Source organism: Eleutherodactylus coqui, chromosome 3, assembly GCF_035609145.1.
Source record: "Eleutherodactylus coqui strain aEleCoq1 chromosome 3, aEleCoq1.hap1, whole genome shotgun sequence".
In the NCBI taxonomy this organism is placed as follows: Eukaryota; Metazoa; Chordata; class Amphibia; order Anura; family Eleutherodactylidae; genus Eleutherodactylus; species Eleutherodactylus coqui.
This window is the reverse complement of record NC_089839.1, coordinates 32,325,261-32,341,191: the sequence shown is the minus strand read 5'-3', so window position 1 is coordinate 32,341,191 and position 15,931 is coordinate 32,325,261. Positions and strand designations below refer to the sequence as shown.

The window sequence follows — 15,931 nt, the reverse complement described above, 5'->3', positions numbered from 1 at the left end:
AGTGGTCCCTTAATAGAAGTTTAATTTAATCCACCATACTGTATGTAAAAAATTAGCACAAAAAAAAATGGTTGAACCTTTTAGAATTACCTGCAACAGGGAACTGCTGGAGTAGGTGAGTGTCCTGTGTTTTTTTGTCTTCTATCATTTTAAACCTGCCATTTTTTTATGTCTCAGTAAACACCATAGACAGAATAGCAGCTGTGAAATGGTTAACTTGTTCAATATTATATACTAGAATGTATTTGATTTTGCTTCTTACCTCCTATAGGCCTTTCTCAGGAGAGAGACCTACATTCTGATAACTCCCCCCCCCCTCCTTTGTATTCCTTAAGCCAAGCAGTGATATTAATACGTTTATGCTCCGTTAAGTTTTGTTTCTCTTTGTTTCTTGGAAATATCGAGTTTAAGTAGTAACACATACCTTAAGGTGTTAACATATGTTAATCATTAGAAACTAGAGCCTATCCTGAGTTCTTATGACTTAAAGGGGTTGTCCCGCGCCGAAACGGGTTTTTTTTTTTTTCAACCCCCCCCCCCGTTCGGCGCGAGACAACCCCGATGCAGGGAGGTAAAGAAAGCTCACCGGAGCGCTTACCTTAATCCCCGCGCTCCGGTGACTTCTCTACTCACCGCTGAAGATGGCCTCTTCCTCCGTGGACCGCAGCTCTTCTGTGCGGTCCACTGCCGATTCCAGCCTCCTGATTGGCTGGAATCGGCACGTGACGGGGCGGAGCTACACGGAGCTACACGGAGCCCCATAGAAGACTGCAGAAGACCCGGACTGCGCAAGCGCGGCTAATTTGGCCATCGGAGGCCAAAAATTAGTCGGCTCCATGGAGACGAGGACGCTAGCAACGGAGCAGGTAAGTATAAAACTTTTTATAACTTCTGTATGGCTCATAATTAATGCACAATGTACATTACAAAGTGCATTATTATGGCCATACAGAAGTGTATAGACCCACTTGCTGCCTCGGGACATCTCCTTTAAGGGATATGTACCTCTATAGCTACATCATTTAGAGTATATATGTACCATGCTGCTATTAATAAACCAGAAGTACGCTGCGTTTGATACACAATCTGCCTTGTGTCAGCTGTCTGAGTGCACGCCTTCTCAATAACCAATTTGGAACATGCAGTGAAATCACTGGGACCAATTGGGGTTCCGATAACAATAGATAGATAGATAGATAGACAGATAGATAGGAGATAGATAGATATGTGATAGATTGATAGATAGCTAGATAGATATGAGATAGATAGATAGATATGAGATAGATAGCTAGATAGATAGATAAATAGATAGATGGATGGATAGATAGATAGATAGATAGATAGATAGATAGATAGATAGATAGATAGATAGATAGATAGGAGATAGATAGATAGGAGATAGATAGCTAGATAGGAGATAGGAGATAGATAGCTAGATAGGAGATAGATAGATAGATAGATAGATAGATAGATAGATAGGAGATAAATAGATAGATAGATACGAGATAGATATGAGATACACTACCGTTCAAAAGTTTGGGGTCACATTGAAATGTCCTTATTTTTGAAGGAAAAGCACTGTACTTTTCAGTGAAGATAACTTTAAACAAGTCCTAACTTTAAACACATGCACTCTATACATTGCTAATGTGGTAAATGACTATTCTAGCTGCAAATGCCTGGTTTTTTGTGCAAAATCTACAAAGGTGAATAGAGGCCCATTTCCAGCAACTATCACTCCAGTGTTCTAATGGTACAATGTGTTTGCTCATTGGCTCAGAAGGCTAATTGATGATTAGAAAACCCTTGTGCAATCATGTTCACACATCTGAAAACAGTCTAGCTCGTTACAGAAGCTACAAAACGGACCTTCCTGTGAGCAGATTGAGTTTCTGGAGCATCACATTTGTGGGGTCAATTAAACGCTCAAAATGGCCAGAAAAAGAGAACTTTCATCTGAAACTCGACAGTCTATTCTTGTTCTTAGAAATGAAGGCTTTTCCATGCGAGAAATTGCTAAGAAATTGAAGATTTCCTACAACGGTGTGTACTGCTCCCTTCAGAGGACAGCACAAACAGGCTCTAACCAGAGTAGAAAAAGAAGTGGGAGGCCGCGTTGCACAACTAAGCAAGAAGATAAGCACATTAGAGTCTCCAGTTTGAGAAACAGACGCCTCACAGGTACCCAACTGGCATCTTCATTAAATAGTACCCGCAAAACACCAGTGTCAACATCTACAGTGAAGAGGCGGCTGCGGGATTTTGGGCTTCAGGGCAGAGTGGCAAAGAAAAAGCCATATCTGAGACTGGCCAATAAAAGAAAAAGATTAAGATGGGCAAAAGAACACAGACATTGGACAGAGGAAGACTGGAAAAAAGTGTTGTGGACGGATGAATCCAAGTTTGAGGTGTTTGGATCACAAAGAAGAACGTTTGTGAGACGCAGAACGAATGAAAAGATGCTGGAAGAATGCCTGACGCCATCTGTTAAGCATGGTGGAGGTAATGTGATGGTCTGGGGTTGCTTTGGTGCTGGTAAGGTGGGAGATTTGTACAGGGTAAAAGGGATTCTGAATAAGGAAGGCTATCACTCCATTTTGCAACGCCATGCCATACCCAGTGGACAGCGCTTGATTGGAACCCATTTCATCCTACAACAGGACAATGACCCTAAACACACCTCCAAATTGTGCAAGAACTATTTACAGCAGAAGCAGGCAGCTGGTATTCTATCGCTAATGGAGTGGCCAGCGCAGTCACCAGATCTGAACCCCATTGAGCTGTTGTGGGAGCAGCTTGACCGTATGGTACGCCAGAAGTGCCCATCCAACCAATCCAACTTGTGGGAGATGCTTCTAGAAGCGTGGGGTGCAATTTCACAAGCTTACCTCAACAAATTAACAGCTAGAATGTCAAAGGTGTGCAATGCTGTAATTGCTGCAAAAGGAGGATTCTTTGACGAAAGCAAAGTTTGATGTAAAAACAATGTTATTTCAAATACAAATCATTATTTCTAACCTTGTCAATGTCTTGACTCTATTTTCTATTCATTTCACAACGCATGGTGGTGAATAAGTGTGACTTTTCATGGAAAACACAAAATTGTTTGGGTGACCCCAAACTTTTGAACGGTAGTGTAGATAGATATGAGATAGATAGATAGATAGATAGATAGATATGTGATAGATAGATAGATATGTGATAGATAGATAGATAGATAGATAGATAGATAGATGTGTGATAGATAGATAGATAGATAGATAGATAGATAGATAGATAGATAGGAGATAAATAGATAGATAGATACGAGATAGATATGAGATAGATAGAAAGATAGATATGAGATAGATAGATATGTGATAGATAGATAGGAGATAAATAGATAGATAGATAGATAGATAGATATGAGATAGATAGATAGATAGATAGATAGATAGATAGATAGATAGATAGATAGATAGATATGAGATAGATAGATAGATAGATAGATACATATGTGATAGATAGATAGATGATAGATATGTGATAGATAGATAGATAGATATGTGATAGATAGATAGATAGATAGATAGATAGATATGAGATCTATAGGTAGATAATAGATAGGTAAAAGTTAGGGATTGATGTTATTTCAGTAACATACAGGGCTTTTCAATCACAAAAAAATAACTTGAGGACCAAAAGGAGAATTTTAGAAGCTGAAGATAAAATAGTCCTTAGAACATTTTGTCTCATAAACTTTTATCCTCAACTTCAGTGAGATGTTTTTTTTTTCAAGTTGTCATAACTCAGTTGAGTGAAATGACAAAGAACAAAGCCCAGCCCTGAGAACTCACCTTGGGATGCATTTCTAAGTGATTTATGCTTTTGATATTCCGTTTTCTTCTGGTCTTTGCAGCTCCACTGTCATAGAAATGATATAATGTGTCAGCGAAGGGGAGCTGAAAGAAAAGTAATAAAAAACAATGTTTTATAACAACTGCACAAAAAGTGTTGATAGCATGATGTATTACACAAGGGTTGCCATCTACTTGCAGAAAGAGCTTCTGTCACCAAAATACCGATTTTCTGTGTTTTGATCAGTTATTAAACATTTGACACAAGTACAAAACCGTTCATTCCAACTTGTATAAAACTGTTTGCAGCTTATTAACATTCATCAGTGTAAGACATTGAAACCATTGATCCATGGAGAAAGGAGATGGAGTGTGTTAACTGGAGTAAGGGCGGCTTCACACGGGTGTAAAAACGCACAGGATAGCGACTTTTTGCACAGTGAAGGATGCGCTACTGTAAGTGTATCTTTGCATTTTACTGTACTTTCTGCGCTACCGGGGACCATTTACATCGGCACGGGACACACCCGCACTGTGATTTAAAAGTCTGTACAGCCTTAATTAGTCCCTGGTATGTTATTTTCCCTACATTTCATTGCGCAATTCTCGCGCAATTTTCATTGAGCATACTCGCTAAGGCTAACTACTCGAGCGAGTATTGCCTTATTCAAGTACCTGCCCGCTCGTCTCTAAAGATTCGCCTGCCGGCGCGGGTGACAGGTGAGTTGCGGCAGTCAGCAGGGGGGAGAGAGGGAGAGAGAGATCTCCCCTCTGTTCCTCCCCGCTCTTCCCCGCCGCTCCACACCCGCCGCCGGCAGCCAAATCTTTAGAGATGAGCGGGGAGATACTCGACTAAGGCACTACTTGCTCGAGTAGTTAGCCTTAGCGAGTATACTCGCTCATCTCTAGTACACACATAAATACATATGCAGTTTTTGAACGCTTGCTGCTGGTCAAGACTTTGGATGCACTAATGCCCAATAATTTATTTCCTTTGAAGAGGAAGATGAAGGTGGGTCAGTGCGCACGGTCAGCCCTCCACTGGCAATATGTGCTCAGGGGGTTGTAGATACAGAGTTGCGATCTCCCAGTGCTCACTGTGACATACTACAGAGTCTACTAAGGAGGAGAAGCATGAGGAAGAGGAGGTGGAAGACGATGAAGTATTCAATCCAACATGGAGAGGCAGGGAGAGTCATGATAGTGGCTCTCAGGAGGGGGAGGAAAAGGCAGATGTTGTGGGGCAGCACCATGCTAAGACAGGGAGAAGAGTCCCACAAACATAAGGGCTGTCCCGTTACCGGCTAGGTCTGCTTGCAGGACTTGTGCAGCCTGGGCATTCTTCGAAACTGCATTTGATGACAGAAGAGCCGTCATCTGTATGATCTGCGGTAAGTGTTTTAAATGCGTCAAGAATGTAAACAACCTCAACACAACATGTATGAACAGTCACATGAACTCCCACCACCCGCTGCCTTGAAAAGCCCCCTTAGGCCAGAGGGCAAAAAGTTAGCCTCACCCTGCTCCCTCTTTGCTGCCTCCTCCCACATCTCCCTGTTCATGCAGTAGCGTCTGAGCACAGAGAGGCAGTTTTGTGTAGGGGCAGTAGCACGCCAACTTCAGGCCTCTCCTCCGCAATTGACAATCAGGCTGCAGGCTTCAGAGCCTGGAGTGGGAAACGGAGAGCAGAAGTTGAGCTTGCATCTCCACCACCAATTTCTGATCGAGGAGACCCTTTGTGGACCTTCTTTTATTTCAGTGACACCCATGTACTACGATTGACCCCCTACACCACCTTACATTATTTTCACCAATTTTTGGGATGAGCACAGTGTTCCTCAAATGTGTGGCTGTATTCCCATGCAATTTTGGGGGCTTTGGCTCCATTGTGGACCTTCGGAAGGGCAAATAAGTCAACCCTATTTTTACCCCTATTGACTCTAACGGGAGTCGGAATTGACTTTCCCGATTTACAATTAGTTTTGTGAAATCAGCCTGGTATTGACATGAACCGATTATTCCACTAATTGCTAATTACTACTCTTCACCCAAACCATATTACATAAAACTTTATAGAAATGTAAAAAAATGACCTGAATTCCCATAAAGTACACAGACCAAAAAGTGGCCCCTATAAAGAGCTCACCAAGGTTTACTGAGCTGGTGACCTTCAAAATGTTAACTCGTCTTTACTGACATTAATCTTCCTGTCTTCCTTGGTTGTGAATATAGAGTGTAAAAAGCTTCTGCCGGCCCCACGGGGAGCAGTAGCTGCGTTCTAATAAAGCACCGAAGCTTAGGGTCACAGCAAGGACTAATGAAAAGGTTACGGAACATCTTTTTACAGGCAGCATAGAAGGAAAGCCAATCCTTTGGTCAGTCGGGGTGTATGGTAGATCCCAAACAGTCATGTGGGTTCAATCTCACATCAGCAATTTGGTTTCCGTATTTAACAGATCCATTGAAAAAAAAGGAGAAACTGATGGAAAAACGGAATTAAAACAACCAAAAGGAGACTACAGTTTCCATTATTTTCACGGATCCAGGATATGTAAAAAAAATGGACAGTTTCTATCAATTTGTTTCTGTTTCATTCTGTTTACACCCATTTTTAACAGATCACTTTTGCCTTCTTTTGTCTTTCTTCCCATCAGCACATGCTCATGTAAAAATGGATCTGTTAAATGGGCAACAACAATAGAATCAAACAGAAATCTTTCCGTTCAGTTACATCACCCAATGACTATAATGGCTGTTTCTTACAGCTGACACCTGGCTCCAACAGCTCCAATAAGCCGCGTAGCTGATCAGAGCTGGTAGCCCTTTAAATGTTGTTGTCAGAATTTAAATCCCCCGAACGATGTTTGGGGGTCCTATACGGCCCCCCGCGATGAGATGGCAGGGAGCTGTGCAGGTGTCTGAAAGGCCCCAAGGCTGTCATGGCAGAATGCCTATCAACCCATGCCGTGGGGTGGCTTGATCGACTGCCTGCCTGATAGCAGTATGATGTAATGCTATTGCATTACATCATACTGTAAGAGTGATCAAAGTATCACAAGTCGTTGTCCCCTCCGGGGACTAAAAAAAAGTAAAAATAAGATCAATAAAGTTTTACTAATTAGTAAAAAAGTTATAAAGATTTTTAAAAAACCCTTTTGCCATATTTATAATAGAAGAATCTAAATAATACAACAAAAATCCATATTGGGTATTGCTGCGTCTGTAAAAGTCCGATCTATCAAAGTAATGCATTATTTACCCCGCACGAATGTCATCAGAAAAAAATAAATAAGGAACGCCAGAAATGCGCTTTTTTGGTCACTGTGTCTCCAAAAAAAATGCAATACAAAGCCATCAAAAAGTCATATGTATTCCAAATTGGTAGCAACGGAAAATACAGGACAACAAAAAAATGAGCCCTCGCACCTCTATGTTGACGGAAAATAAAGAAGCTATTGCACGCAGAAGATGGCGGCAGAAAATAACTAAAAAAAATGTAATATCTTTAAAAAAAAAAAAAAAAAGTAGTACAGCAAAAAAAAAACTATATAAGGGCTCAGTCACACGGGCGATGATCCGCCCGTGTTCTTGCACGATTCTGACCGCTGCACTGCAGGTGCAGATGACTCTCCACATCGCTGGCAGAAATAACACATGGCCGGCAATGGAGCGGGTCACGCAGAGAGTTGTCCACATGCAGTGCGGCCATCTTATTGGGCAGCAACATGGGCGGATAAGTTTGGTATGGTAGTAATTAGAGATGAGCGAGTATACTCCCTAAGGCACATTACTCGAGCGAGTAGTGCCTTAGCCGAGTATCTCCCCGCTCGTCTCTAAAGATTTGGGGGCCGGCGGGGGCAGGGAGCGGCGAGGGAGAGCGGGGAGGAACGGAGGGGAGATCTCTCTCTCTCCCTCTCTCCCCCGCCGCTCCCCGCCCCCTGCCGGCACGCAAATCTTTAGAGACGAGCGGGCAGATACTCGGCTAAGGCACTACTCGCTCGAGTAATGTGCCTTAGGGAGTATACTCGCTCATCTCTAGTAGTAATCGTACTGACCCTTAGAATAAAGTTATCAGGTCATTTTTGCAGCAGTTTGTGCGCCGTAGAAACAAGACGCACCGGACTATGGCAGAATTTCATTTTTTTCCCCTATTTCTCGAAGGGGTTAAAAAAAAGGGAAAGCAGGCTGAATAAGTTTTTGCGGAACGAACAATGCTTTTTTGTGTTGTATCAGCGCATTTTAATGTACTTTTTATGCCCGCAACACATATTCGTTCTTTTTCCAGAGGAATTACAAAGCTTATCACGCATCTCCTAGCGTATTGGCTACTATGGGGACTTTTTGGTGCGCAAATGTGCAGGAATGGAAAACATGTTGCAGGTTTTTTTGCATGACACAAATGGGCAGGACATGAATGAACCCACTGAAATCAATAGCTTCTGTTATCTGCGTATTGCGCGCATAAATTTTGCACGTGAAAGTGCACACGCAAATACGCCTGTGGGAATCTGGCCTAAGTGATGACTATCTCTGTGCAACCTTGCGGGACATACATGCAGAATCTCATTGCTGATAATGTCAGACTCTCAGAAAGACTATCATACATTAGGCTTCTAACAATCACATTAAAACTGGAAAAACCTTCCCGGAAATGTCACTTCTTTTTATTATAGGTTTTGGATTTATGAAGCATGTAAATATATCTGGCGCAGAACTCAGTCGCCCGAAGTCCATTTTTAACCCCTAACTAATTTCAGCCTTTAGGGTGGATTGAGACGACTGTATATCGGCTCGGTTTTCACGCCGAGCCGATATACGGTGTCCTCATCTGCAGGGAAGGGAGGATGGGAGAGGCAGGAGCAGGAACTGAGCTCCCGCCCCACTGCTCTGCACACAGATTAACGTGATAGCTGTAAATTCAGTACTGCCAACCCCACTTCACATGGCTGTAACTCTGGTTCTGACACTGCTATGGACAAAATGATGGTCTCATTTTAAAGAGCTGCAGTCATTTGAAGCAGAACAAGCTCTGTTGATAGAAAACTTGAACGTCCTTTTCCTGTAAAATAAACAGGGGAATCTGTAGGAGGGTTAAAAAGATTTTCCGACTGACAACTCTTATAGGTTGTCAATTAATATTAAAGGGGTTGTCCCGCGAAAGCAAGTGGGGGTATACACTTCTGTATGGCCATATTAATGCACTTTGTAATGTACATTGTGCATTAAATATGAGCCATACAGAAGTTATTCACTTACCTGTTCCGTTGCTAGAGTCCTCGTCTCCATGGTGCCGTCTAATTGCGCAGTCCGGTCTTCTCCCTTCTGAATGGGGACGCTCGTGCTGGAGAGCTGCTCCTCGTAGCTCCGCCCCGTCACGTGTGCCGATCAGGAGGCTGGAATCGGCAATGGAACGCACAGAGCCCACGGTGCACCATGGGAGAAGACCTGCGGTCCACCGTGGGTGAAGATCCCGGCGGCCATCTTCGCAAGGTAAGTAAGAAGTCACCGGAGCGCGGGGATTCGGGTAAGTACTATGCGGTTTTTTTTTTAAACCCCTGCATCGGGTTTGGCGCGGGACAACCCCTTTAACATGGTTTTGGTAACAGGCATCAAACTACTGAAGCTCTCTATAACCGCCTCTAATTATTAGTTTGTATGCTAAGATATGGTGGAGGCAGACACGATAGAAGGAGATGTCTTCTCTTCACCTAGGGGTCTGGCTTGGCTGGAAAATTACGAGCATCTGTAATTGAAAGATGTAAAACCTGATGAAAGAGCTCGGGTTTCCTTAAAATGTGTTGTTCTTACACGTGTAAAATGATATATAAATTTTATTAAGATTACTGGGGCTCCTCTTGCTCATTAGCTGATAAGAGCCGGCTCTGATTCTCTGTACCATTATAGCAGCACTCGAGCGCCTGATCTTTTTGTACTCTGTTTATTGATTTTTCTTTATCTAGACAACCTAAGAGTTTAGTAGCAAGGACCAAAGTGCTAAATATTCTTCCTAGTATTGTGCCTGATTTTACACAATGAGATAAGGTGATATACACTGCCCATCCGATAAAACTAAGTAGACTGAAAGTACCTATCATGTTTCTTTCTGCACCCATGTGTTGGTCACTCAGATTTTTGCTCTTTTTTTAAAATTTTATCTGTAATGCTGTATACTCATTCTTCTAGGGTGTGAATATACAAAATCACTAGTTTAATACGAGATCAGTGTAATGAGGATTGATCTCTCTTGCCATAGGCCTCTCTTCCCAAAGACTTACCTCTTGGATTCCAGACAACAACATACCTGTCTCCATGTCTTGAAGTAGCCTCAGAGTAAAAAATCCTGAATATTTAGAAACAAGGCCATCTGTCCTTGTTTTTGTGCCACAGTGTGACTGAGCACTGCTAGTCCACTCAATGCAACTGTCCGTCCGTGAGTGAGTTACAGTTATTAATCACATGGCGGTGACATCATCACAGGTTCTGTAAGTAAACATCTGCTGTCCGGCTAGGTGTTCGTTAGTATTCCATAGCAACTGAGGCAGCAGGGGATTTGTAGGAGATGTAGTCTGTCCGTAATCTGCTCATGGATGAAGGACCTGTGATGACGTCACCGTCATGTGATCAGGATTGGAGTTTGTAACTCACTCACTCGGGATGAAGGACCTGTGATAATATCACTGTCATGTGATCAGGGACAGAGCATGTAACTGACTCGGGATGAAGGACCCATGATAATGTCACCATCATGTGATCAGGGGCAGAGTATGATGGTGATGTCATCACAGGTCCCCAGTGCTGTGTTGCTTGTGACCCCTGTTGTATGGGATGAATGTATGTAGCTAAGCTGTATGTGTTGTACATGTAGCAGGGGTGTGTGTGTGTGACATGCATGTAGCAGAGCTGTGTGGTACATTGCACCACCAAAAACACTGGTATTATAATTACTAGTATATGAAGAAAGCTGTCAATGGGGGAAAAGCCCAGCTGGTTGCTCATGAGTATTGAGGACTATAGCCACTGTTCACAGCAGAGGAACAGTGCTTCTATGGAAACTAATTTGCTGACTATGAGCTCTCGGCAATCTCTGGTGCTGCCATTGAAATGAATGGAGTGGTGGTACACATACACATTCTCTGCTTCATTCATGTGGGTAAGCATGTTGGTGGTGTTATGGTGTGGCGGTAACAAACGGAGGCAGTGCTTTTTTATAAAACAAATGAATGTTGAGTTTTCACTCCATAGGTGGGTACAAAAAATTGGATTATAACAGAACAGTTGCTTTGGACAGGGCCCAAGAATTCAACTAACTACAATGAACTGGATGTTGGCCATTAGTGATACTGCTACTTATCGCCTAGACCTTTTTACACCCCGTAGGGCTTCATCTCCACAACTTACTGTGTAGGTTTACAGTGACTCATTATGCCTTTACATATAGCATTGTAGCAATAAAGCAAGTCTAAAACCTGTACTTTAAATCACAATGTAGGAACCCAGATGTATTACTCTACTTAATTTTGCCTGAGGCCGGCCTACTTACTATCCAATGCTCTCAAACCCCTCAGTGTCCTGATCCTTTACTCTTTCTGGCAGTTCAGCCCTTTCGCTGTCCTCTGGATGGTTCATCTTTCCGGTGTCGTCTCGGTTGGTCAAACTACAGTCCCTCCATCACTCCCACAGTCCATTACACCCTACATCTTAGCAACGTGTCTGTAACAGCTTATGTAGTAGCTCTTTTGCAGCGCCAAGCATTCCACTGTTTGGTCTCTGAACATTAGGGCTGGCAGATTACCTAGCCACTGCCCAACATTGGGACATGGCCTCCACCACTTCCTCTGCTGTCTCACACTACTGCTATTGCTTTACTGTAGTCCTTTGCTCAACCCCTTCTGTGACACACCTGTATTTTTCTATCTAGGGCGCCTAAGGAACACCTAGAGTTTTTGCAAACATTCAAGGGTGGGGCTTCCTACCTGTGACTAAATCTTTGTACAACTATTCGCTCATGCAATTAAATATTCGCACTTGGGTTCAACTATCCCCTCTTAAATAGGCCCCATCAGGCCCCTTTTCTTGAGATCAGTGGTGATTGGTTGGGGTCCCCATGGCTGGACCCCAACTGATCATAAGGAGATCTCCTCTACTGTGAATAGCAGATAACCTTAGAGTTTATTAGCAAATACCTTAAAGGTATCTTACAAGAGTTATCTGAAACCATGGAAGGAGTACATTATGATGCTGTAAGTAAAGGTAAAGTCCCCTGGTGCAAGCACCGAGTCATGACTGACTCCTCGGTTGATGTCACAGTGCAACGTTTTCTTGGCAGACTGTTTTTTGCAGGGTGGTTTGCCATTGCCTTCCTCAGTCATCTTTTACCCCTCAGCAAGCTGGGTACTCATTTTACCAACCTTGGAAGAATGGAAGGCTGACTCAATCTTGTGCCCGCTACCTAAACCATTGAAACCACAACCTTCAGGTCATGAGCGAGAGCTTAGGACTGCATTTTTGCTGCCTTAACACTCTGCGCCACATGAAGCTCTTGCTGTAAATCACCCTAAATATACAAATCTGTCCATGCCAATTTAGTGTAGGGATCCAAGTTTTCATGATACATACTTAAAAACATTCCCTCACAGACACAAATAATGGAAACCATATGTTGAGTAACACAATTCTTTTTTTTTTTTTAAATCGATTTTTCACACAGTATGGAAAATTCCTTAACAGCGTTGCAAAGTATTCCATCCCGCAGAATATTCAGCCCCGAAATCCGTACTGCTGACAAGTGGATTTGGGCGCAGTTTTGAAAATATTTTGAAATTGCTGGCAATTCTGCATCAAAATCGCAGCCTCTCCTATCTTTCTGTGTTTTGCTATTTTTCATCTCCCATGTTTCCCTATGGAGCCTACTTTTTATTGCATCTCAACACATGAACGTGTGATTTTTGTGCGATGCGGTTTTCACATTATAAAGTCCTGTTGACCTTCATGTTAAAAAAATCGAGGCAAAATCGGTCGAGAAAATCGCAAACGACAGCGATTCCTTTGAGAGAAAGAGCAGCGCTGACACTCAAAAATCGCAGGAAAAAAGATGCCAATCCCTATCGCCAGTGTGAAACCACCCTGAGGGCTCCTTCAGACAAGCATAAGTGCAAAAACATTCGTGATAGCGCAACTTTTTGCACAGTGAAGATGTATGGATGTACTTTTTGCTGTATTTTTCCCGGAAGCTGTTCCCATCGGCGCAGGACACACATGTAGTGGCCTGGAGTCAGGGTGTCTTTAGGGTAGGTGTATGTCTGTCTTACATTAACAGTTTTGTGCATATATGTCTTATGTATCTGCTAATAAACTTTCTTGTGTGCTGTCGCCCCCTTCCCCCCGTAACCTGTGAGTTGTGATTAGTCTCGCAAGGAGGGAGGAGTTAGGAGGAGGCGAAGTTAGGGAGAGGGAGAGAGAGAGTTGAGATGTAGTCGGTGGAGGAGGACGTGTCAGCGTGAGGCTGAAGCTGACTTATGCTTCTGCTCCCACAGAGCCGTGGGCCTGTCTCCCACTGCATGAGACATACTGAAAGCAGGACTACAACTTGAGGCAATAGTTTGTAGTAGTGCCAGCTGAGAAGTTTAGCTGAATACCAAGCTAAAGAGTGACGAGTGTTGAGGAGAACGCTGCGCCAGGAGAGTACCCCGGGGACTGTATAATCAGCTAACTTGGACTAAAGACACCTAGGAATGGGAAGGAAAAGTGCCTCATAGAAGTGCATATGAGTGTTTGTAACGGAGACGACTCAGAAGGAAGCCTGATAGAAGTGTTGTGTCTGAACTGTCATCTTGCTGTGTTCTTGGAACATCAAGGTTGGATTGCCGACGAGTAACTATCTATTGGAAAAGAGGTACTGGCGTCACGTGACAACACCATTGAGATTGATGACCATAATTTACATTTTGACTGCTCTGTTTTTGCACCTGCGCACGATCGAGCTAGGCCCTTGTTGCCATTTCCAGGGGGAGATCATAGAGCCATCCATTACAACCATCTGGAGAACATCCTCGTGCTGCCCTTCACAAGAGCATGCCTCAGACTCGGACATCGTACACACAGGCCATGATTTAAAAGGCTGTGCAGCCTTAATTAGTTCCAGGTGTGTTTATTTCCCCTGCAAAATTGCGTAACTGCACAGGTATCGGGTGCACATTTGTGCAATTTTGAATCCTATGGTGCATTTGGTACGTAAATGCGCTCCAAAATAGAGCATGTCACCTGGAGACATGGCATGGAATTTACCGCGACTTGCGGTGCATTACGTCCCGTCTGAAAGCTCCCGAATGAGAAACAAAATGGTCAGTTTTCCTTTTCTCCACCAAATGTTTGGTCCGTGAAATTGCAGAAGATCTTCCAAGCCAATAAATAGATATTTGCAGTCTGACTGGAGCTCAATGTCATGAATGATCATTAATTTAAACGCTCGCAATTGGATGACGCAGACACAAGTGTTCTGTATAATCGCATCCTCCAGTAGATATCTGAAATATTACACATCTGTGTTTACTGCACTAATTTACAATGGATTAATCAATATCCCGCCCCCTTCTTCTCTGTAATTATCTCCACCGTTGCATATGCAATTTCTGTATTTGTAACTCAGTTCTAATTATGTTGCAAATTAAAGAAAAAAAAACTAAGGATCAAATCGTCAAAGTACCGATGTGTCGCTTCTAGAGGGTATCAGCTGGTTTCGGACGGGTTTATGTTTTGGCTGTCACTGATTTAGAGTGACTGGTGATAATACGAAAAAATATCATTTTACGACATGGAATATGATTGCTCATCTCCAGCAGTAGCTAATCCATATTTCCCATCTCTTCTGCTGGACTTCAGTGGCTAATCCCCCCAGCAGCAGTCACAGCGGCAGCGGTTACAGCGGGATACTGCTGAGCAACGCAACAGGATACAATTGTATTCTTACACACTTAGGCTTGTTGCACACGAGCGTTTTATTGGGGCAATTTTGCCACGGTCAAACGCCGTCCGAAAATCGTGACTAACTGAAGCATGGGATTCCAATGCATCGGTTGAAATAGGTGATTTCCCGACAAGCCCTAACCCCAGTCCCTGAAACCAGCGAGAGCAGCGCAGATGGCTAAAAAGTCGCAACATTTTTTGCGCAACCTCCCCTTGCGCCAAATTCTCTGATTTTTCTACACCAATTTTCTGGTACAAATCCTTTTTAAATGTCCCTCTTAGACTGGACAGTCCTAAACGTTGACAGATTTATCATTTAGCAGAGCCACTATGATGAATCTGGTGCTTTTTAAGACTGTCTAACTTACAGACAGTGTGGGAAATTTACTAAGCCTGGCATTTTCTGTGTTGGGATTAGCATGATTTTCCCCAATGCATGGTATATAAATTATGCATAAATCTGTCAGTCCTGGATGGGCTTGAAAAAGTGGCTGGGCCAGTGCAGAAAGAAGAAAAATCACAAAAGTTTTTGCGCAAAAGTTTGCAACTTTTGTACACCACTATTGGGTTGTACAGCCTTTTGTAAATGTCTCCAAGTTTTCATTAGTAAGCCCCATTGTCTTCAATGAGGCCGAGTTCTATCTGAGTTCTATTAGTTCCAAACTCGGATGGAACTCGGATATTAAATTTACTTGTGTGAATAAGCCCCTAACCCTTTCCAATCCACTGTCTGACATCTAAAGACACTCTGATTGAAGGCTGTAAAGCTCCGATGTCAGAAGACGTCCGGCAGTGTATTCTTACTGTAGATTACTGGCCGCTCTATTGTCGGGGGCCTCTCCAGCATGTCACATACTGCAGTACTGGCTCTAGCTAGCAGATGGCGCCATTGTATAATGGCAGAAAGAGAAAGCCCCCTAGGAAACACTGAATCCATAATTGGATTGCAAAGGGTTAAATGTTCTCTTAGTGGCATGGCAGCCAAAACTAGATGTCCGCCAGCTAATTCTCCTCCCTATGGATTCTCCAATATGTAACAATTCCCAGCACACAACACATTTCTCTATTCCTCTTTCTTCTTGAAACGAAACCTCTAGATTCTCAACAAATATACATAAAATAGACATATAAAG

General features: G+C 43.0%; 1 protein-coding gene across 1 annotated transcript in view; it reads right to left on the bottom strand.

The window, feature by feature from the left end:
* Positions 1–15,931, bottom strand: part of PCSK2 (proprotein convertase subtilisin/kexin type 2) — a 208,000-nt gene that overhangs the window by 140,866 nt on the left and 51,203 nt on the right. The window contains exon 2 of the mRNA XM_066595463.1: positions 3,837–3,941. Coding sequence (XP_066451560.1) covers positions 3,837–3,941 — 105 coding nt within the window. The remainder of the gene's footprint in view (positions 1–3,836; positions 3,942–15,931) is intronic.